This window comes from Benincasa hispida, chromosome 3 (genome assembly GCF_027475165.1).
Source record: "Benincasa hispida cultivar pf3 chromosome 3, pf3_genome.v1.1, whole genome shotgun sequence".
Classification (NCBI taxonomy): domain Eukaryota; kingdom Viridiplantae; phylum Streptophyta; class Magnoliopsida; order Cucurbitales; family Cucurbitaceae; genus Benincasa; species Benincasa hispida.
The window spans coordinates 24,188,968-24,195,702 of NC_143480.1; the positions used below are offsets into that span (position 1 = coordinate 24,188,968).

At 29.9% G+C, this 6,735-nt stretch overlaps 1 protein-coding gene across 1 annotated transcript; it reads right to left on the reverse strand.

Moving 5' to 3' along the window:
• Window positions 1–687: 687 nt before the first annotated feature.
• On the reverse strand, window positions 688–2,218 carry LOC120073150 (transcription repressor MYB6). The gene is made up of 3 exons (XM_039025804.2): window positions 1,859–2,218; window positions 1,649–1,778; window positions 688–1,559 (listed from the first exon to the last, which is right to left on the reverse strand). Exons 1-3 carry the CDS (start codon window positions 1,992–1,994, stop codon window positions 851–853), a joined length of 975 nt encoding a protein of 324 aa, XP_038881732.1. The 5' UTR covers window positions 1,995–2,218; the 3' UTR covers window positions 688–850.
• Between the last annotated feature and the right edge of the window lie 4,517 nt (window positions 2,219–6,735).

Consider the following 6,735-nt stretch of genomic DNA (forward strand, 5'->3'; position numbering starts at 1 on the left):
AATGGAGTTTTCTTTCAAGTACTACTTAGTTTTGGTAATATGCATATACTTGTTGTTGAGGTATTTGGCCCAAGAAATTAGGAGTATAGAATCGCGAACTTCCACTTTTTGTATCACAATTAAAAATAATAATTTTATATCATATTAACTCTATATTATAGATTTTAGAAGTTCGCAACTTTCCAAAATTTTCAACTCTTTGGGAGCGTCTAGAGCAAGAAGTAGAGTTGTGAACTCCTATAATTCCGGTATGTATGGAGTTAATAAAGTATAATTGATGTTTTTTTAGTCGTGTGACCAATAAATTTCTTGGATCAAAGGAGTGGAGTTCACAACTCCATTTACCCTAATTCAATGGGCCAATAGAGTTCACAATTTCACTCCTTACTATAAAATGAAGCAAATGATTTGAGGAGCCACTATAAATAATCCAAACAGTTTTATACCATTATATGTATGATATCATTAGAAACTACAAATTAAAAGTATCTTAAATTCACATGTAACAGTGTAAAAGTGTCGGCTACCCTGTGACAGTAAGTGAAGAATTAGTATTCTTACCCTTGGAGACCTTTCAGTTTCCAGAAACATAACTAAATAGAAGATTGAAGGGAAAGAAAATAAAAATTATATGGATATATATGAAGTGGGATAAAGATTAAGATAGAAAATAAGAAGAATTAGAAGTTCTAGAGGAACAAACTCAAATTAGGGGGAAAATAAATAAATAATAGAGAGAGATATATGAAGTTAAAGATGGAGCATTGAATGAGATTGGATTAAGGGGAAAAGAAAACCCAATACAAATTTACAAACCCTTTTTGTAGTGAAGAGGCTTAGGTTGTTTTTGTCATTGGAGGGAATAATGTGTAGAGTGATGAGCAAAAGCAGGAGCAATAACATGATGATTATGATGTTGGGAAGCTTCAAAATCTGAATAATTAAAACCCAAAGAGCTGATTTCACCCAAACTACTGCTTTCTCCAGAATTACTACTACTTGCCATAATCCCATAATTAAAATCCTCCACTAACCCATTTTCAAAATTCTCCAACATTATTGGATCTCCAAATTCACCACTACTATTTGTATTTTGATCAGCTCCATGGAATATTGCATCATTGCTCACTCCAAATTGCATGTTGAACTCATCAAAATTTGAACTTTGAAACATTAATGGATTTTGATTATCCATTAATGGGTTGTTGAATTGAAATGATTGAGGATGATGATGATGATGATCAGAACAAAAAAACTTTCCACCCATTTTCAAGATCAAGTCTCTAACTTGATGATCTTGGCTGCTTGTGTTGGGAGTCGGAACATATGGGGCTTCATAATTATTGAGATTCATGGACGAGACTGAAGCTGCAGGATGAAGAATGATATTATTGTTGAAGTTTTTATCAAAATCATCCTTTTTGAGGGGTTGAATAATTCGACGAGCTGCTAGAGCTTGTTGCTGCTTTCCCAGAAGCTTTTTCTTTAATCTTGTGTTCCAATAGTTTTTTATGTCGTTATCAGTTCTTCCCGGTAACTGAGCTGCAATTATTGACCATCTACAAAATCAAAAAAATTCTAGATTAAATGTTGAAGAAACAAAAAAGGGATTTAATTTTTCTTTTCCCAACAAATTGAAATGAATTACCTGCTTCCTATGCTTATATAGAGGCTACAAATGATGTTATCTTCTTCCTCGGAGAAGCCTCCATGTTTGATGTTGGGGCGGAGATAATTCAGCCATCTCAGCCGGCAACTTTTCCCACATCGCTTAAGACCTAACAATAATATTCTTGTTAATGACGAGTAATTTGAAAGAAAACAGGAGAAAAATTGAAAATGATTTAATTAGTGGCACCTATTTTTTGAGGCAAGGCAATCCAGTTACCGCCGGTGCCATATTGCTCAATATAAGCTTTGAGTTTGGCATCTTCCTCGGGAGACCAAGGACCTTTTTTGACATTAGCTTTGTCACAACAAGGAGCTCTTCCCATCTTGATCTTTTCTTTTTCTTTTGAGGTTTTTCAGCTATTTAATTTGTTGGTGATTGGTACCAACATGATAATGGTTAGGTTTTTATATATATATAAATATAAGAGAAAAAGAGAGAGAGTAGTAGCTGGAGGAGAAGAGAATGCATGGAAGGAAGGGGTCACACACACATAGGATTTCAAAAGGGGGTTTTGGAAAAAGATCCCAACTTTATAATTTAATACATAAAGAAATTGAAATTTTGCCACAATAGGTAGACTTAAAAAAAGCTTTCTTTTTTGTCCTTGACCTTTTCCCCCTCATTCTAATCTAATATAAACATTCATCCCCCTCCAGCCACCTCTCCCTCTCTCTCTCATATTTATTATATTATAATTTTTTTTACTACTATTCACCATAAAAATTATTTTTAAAAAAGAAAACCCAATAGAAATAGAATTAGAAAGAAGGGGAAAGTGTGTATAGAATAGTCATTTGAAGGGTTCTCTTCTCACATGGGGCTTTGGTCAGGAAGAGGAAAGAATGGTTCCAAAGTAACAAAAGTATGAAGAATATTTTTATGGTATCATATGTGGGTGTTTGTTTGTGTGTCCTATAGAAAGGGGAATACCCTCTTAACTATTTTTTTTTTTTTTGAAAAAAGTTGTTTTGAATTGGTCAGGCAAAGTTGTTCCCTTCTTATTTCTTATATTTTAAAAAAAAAAAAATTTAGAAAAGGTTTGTAAAGGAAAAAAGTTGAGATGATGGTGGATAGCATTGGGGGCAAGAGCAGGGCTTTTTCGGTACATAAGAGAGATTTGGTGTTGCCTTGCTGCTAATATTTATACTTATCTGCTTTAATTTCCTCTTCTCATCTCTTCATTTAATCCTTCTAACTTATCATCTATATACCAATTACCATAACTTACCCCATGCCTCACTACCTCGTAAATTAAACTTAAATTTTCCATATGTACTTTGAGACTTTAAATTAAATCAACAATTTTTGTGCAGTTAAATCAATGTGCATAAGGTTTTGGGAGAGAGGGTCAGAAAGAGAGAAATTATAGAGTTAAAAGAAAAGAAATATTAGACTGTAGAGTGAAGCAAAAACATTTTCTGAGTGGGAGACTGACAGGATATATTCTAAACCTAAAATAGTGTTAGGGCAATAGGTCTCTGCCATCATTTTGGTCTCTCTTTTTTTTCACCAAATATTTTCTCACTTTTTAAGTTCTAACTGATAAATGAAAACTATATGCACATCCCTAGTTATTTAGGGCTCAACTTTTTTCTTTCTCATCACACACATGATGAAAACAAATCATAAACAATGCTATATATTTTTTATACAATGTTTGGCCTGTGGGATCTGTTTCTGTAATTTGATATTAATTATGAAGCTTTCTTTTTCTTTTCTTTCCTTTTTTTTTTTTTTTACGATATGTGGCAGAAGAATCGAACTTCTTAGTTCAAAGTTTATAATATAACATTGAGTTATTGCTCATTTTGACAATCAATTACGAGATTTTTTTTTTTCTTTTAGAGAATGAAACAAAGGGTCAGGAATTGCACCCAAACATCTCTATTAGGCAGATACCTTCTTACCACCTTCATCATCTCCCATAAAGATATAACATTAAGTTCAAGAGGGATTATAAAGATCAACAATCAATTACGAAGTTAAAGCTGCTTTGTCGATTTATTATTTAGTTTTTAATTTTTAGTTCTTAAAAATTGTGTTTTCATATTTCTTTTTCATCGTTTCTATTTTTCTGTTAATTTGTTGTTTAAAATGATTTTTTTGAAAGACTCAGGAAAAACAAGGTTAGAAGACCAATTAAAACATTTCAACTAGATTGATTATCCCTAAATAAACTCAATTTTCATACTGACTAATTTTCACCAGTCATAGATGCACCACTTCAACTCAGGTGACAAAATTTTAGGTTTCAATAATTTAATCTCATTAGATTATAAGTTTAGTCCCTAATCTTCTTAAAAAGTTGTGTTGGATAACAAACCTCTAAGTTTTTTTCTTTAAACGGAAAACAAGGTCGCTTTATTGATAAAGGTAAAGAATATAAAGGAACGTTGAAGGAAAATCTTTCAATTAAAGAAAATGGTATAAGCATCATAGTTATCTAACAGTTTAGATTTAGTACACCAATTAGTGGCAATGGTGATGATAATGAACCTCTAACACTTTAAAATATAACAATTAAGTCTTCATAAACTTTCAATTTTTAGGGTAAAAGATCTCCAAATTTTAGAAATATCTAATAGATTTTTAAATTTTTAATTTAATTTCTATTAAATTTCACGTCTACATAATATTAAAAAAATCACATCACTGTTAGATGTACAAATTTTACTTATATACCTACACAATTAAGAGGAATCTATTAAATTACAAGTCTAAATAAATATTTCAATTTTATGTCTAACAAGTCTATGATTTTTTTTAAAAAAAAAAAAAACTCAAATATGTTAGAAAATCATTAAATACAAATTAGAAATCCAATGACCTTATCAAACACACTTTTAAAAAATGTGGACTTATTAAATAAAATTATAGAAGCTTAATAACCAAATTAACAGGTAATTAACGTTTATTCTTTCTCATAATTCAAACACCCAGATTCATGTTTTTCGATCCTAAACATACTAAAAACAACGATTTCCAAAACTTATTTTATTCGGAAATATACATATATAGGTGTAGCAAACATTTCCTTTCTCTTAATATTTTCCAATTTTACTCAAACATTTCCAAAGCTAGCTAAACACATGTAATTAATTTTTCCCAAAGGTTGTTACCTTTTTATATACTTCAAGCAATGATGCTTGTATTAAAATATGTTTAGCCGTTGAAATTTTAAAAAAGGTTTAGTCAAATATCAACTTACAAATATATTTTCTTCTAGAGGTTGCAATTAAATTCCAATTTTTCATTCTAAGTGCGATTGTAAGATTTTTTAAAAAAATAAAAAATGAAATTTTTTTTCACACAAATAGTAAAAATATCAAACTACTTACAAAAAATAATAATAAAAAAACACTGATAGACTTCTACTTTTAATTTCTATCACTGATAACACTGATAAACTTTTATCAACATTTATCAAATAAGGTTAAAATTTAGCTATTTTGTATAAATAATTTTTTCTAAAAACCTTCCTTAAAAATTAATCAAGCTGAAATTACATTTTACAACCTTAGAGAGATAGAAAAGAAATAGACACAATTTCAAGAACTAAAAAATTATGAAACACGAAAACATGACAACGTATATATCTAAATAAAATTCAAAATTATTAAATGAAGGGAAAAAAAAAGATCTAGAAGGTAAAGATAATGTTTACATAGAAACAAAGACCCATCCATGTGTGAATAAATGGGTAAATTTTCGTAACGGTTGGTGACCAAATGAGAAGAGAAACAATTGAAATGGGTGTAAATTGGGATAATAATAAATAATAATGGGAAAAATAATAAGAAATAATGAAATGAATGGAATAGGATAATAAAATAAGTTAAAGAGAAAGGAGAAAGAAAAGTTTCAAATTATGACAACAATAATGGGAGTGACTTTTTGGTTAGCTAACAAAAAAAGGAAAAAGAAAGACTCGTTGTGAATTATTAAAATAAATTATAAGTAAAAGAAAGGTAGTGTTATTGAAAGGGAAAGGATATAATGGGCAATAACCAATAGACAAATGGCACATGTCATCTAATGGGACCCAAAAAGGTGAGTAGAAATCTTTGACAAAGATGCACTGTCTGTCTCTTTGTTTGTGTGTTATGAGAAGGAATTGGTAGCACAAGAAAACGAGGCAGCCACTGTCAAATCAACTGCGTCACCTTAATTTGGCCTATATTTTCTTCTCCCTCACATATGTTACGTGCCTTTCTTTTCCCACATTTATTTCCCCCTAATTTCCATTTTCACTAATTCTTTCTTTACTGCTTTTTTTTTTCTTTCAAATAATTTAATATTAAATATTATCACTAATTAATCTCATCCCATTAAAATGTGCATTTGCTGACTTGACTCACCCTAAAGGTTCGATTTTATACAAATATGTTTTCAGTCCTATCCAACTTTTTGTTTAATAGATTCTTGAACTTTAAAAATATATGGTAAAAATCATTGTAAAATAGATCAATACGAAACCGAATGCTTAATAACTTATTAAACACAAACTCATAAGTGGAAGAATTTGTTAGACGTTTTAAAATTTAGAGAACTTATCGGACACTAAATTGAAAGTTTAGAGACTTAGCTATGAGATATTTTTTTAATTTCAAAGACTAAATAGACGCAACTTTAAAACTGAGTGGTTAAATTTGTAATTTAAATCTTTTTTATCTTGGTTTTTTTTTTTTTCCCCCTCTTATATAATGAATGGAGAGAGAAAAAAAAAAGGTAAGTACAACATATGGCTTTGTCAACACCAAAGGGATGGAAATGGTCTTCCTGGCCCCTGCCTTCTATCTCTCTCATATAATATGGTTGTGTTTGTGATGTGGGATGCATATAATATGCCCTTCAAATATTTGTTTTTAACAGTGTCCATATATGTCCTAGAGATTATGTCCTTTTCCCCTTCTTTTTTTTTTTCTCTGCATGTTTATTTTATTTATTTCTTTTATCGTGGTGATAAAAAGGACATGTTTGAAAGTATTTTTAAATTGATTTAAAGCACTTTGGTTGTTTTCAAGATCACTTGGAAAAAATATATATTAAAAGACATTTTTCTA

Coding starts and splice junctions, on each gene's coding strand:
- LOC120073150 (XM_039025804.2), bottom strand. CDS start 1,994: ATGGGAAGAGCTCCTTGTTGTGACAAAGCTAATGTCAAAAAAGGTCCT. Junction 1,779..1,858: donor TGCCTTGCCTCAAAAAATAG/GTGCCACTAATT, acceptor TATTATTGTTAG/GTCTTAAGCGATGTGGGAAA. Junction 1,560..1,648: donor TATATAAGCATAGGAAGCAG/GTAATTCATTTC, acceptor TTGATTTTGTAG/ATGGTCAATAATTGCAGCTC.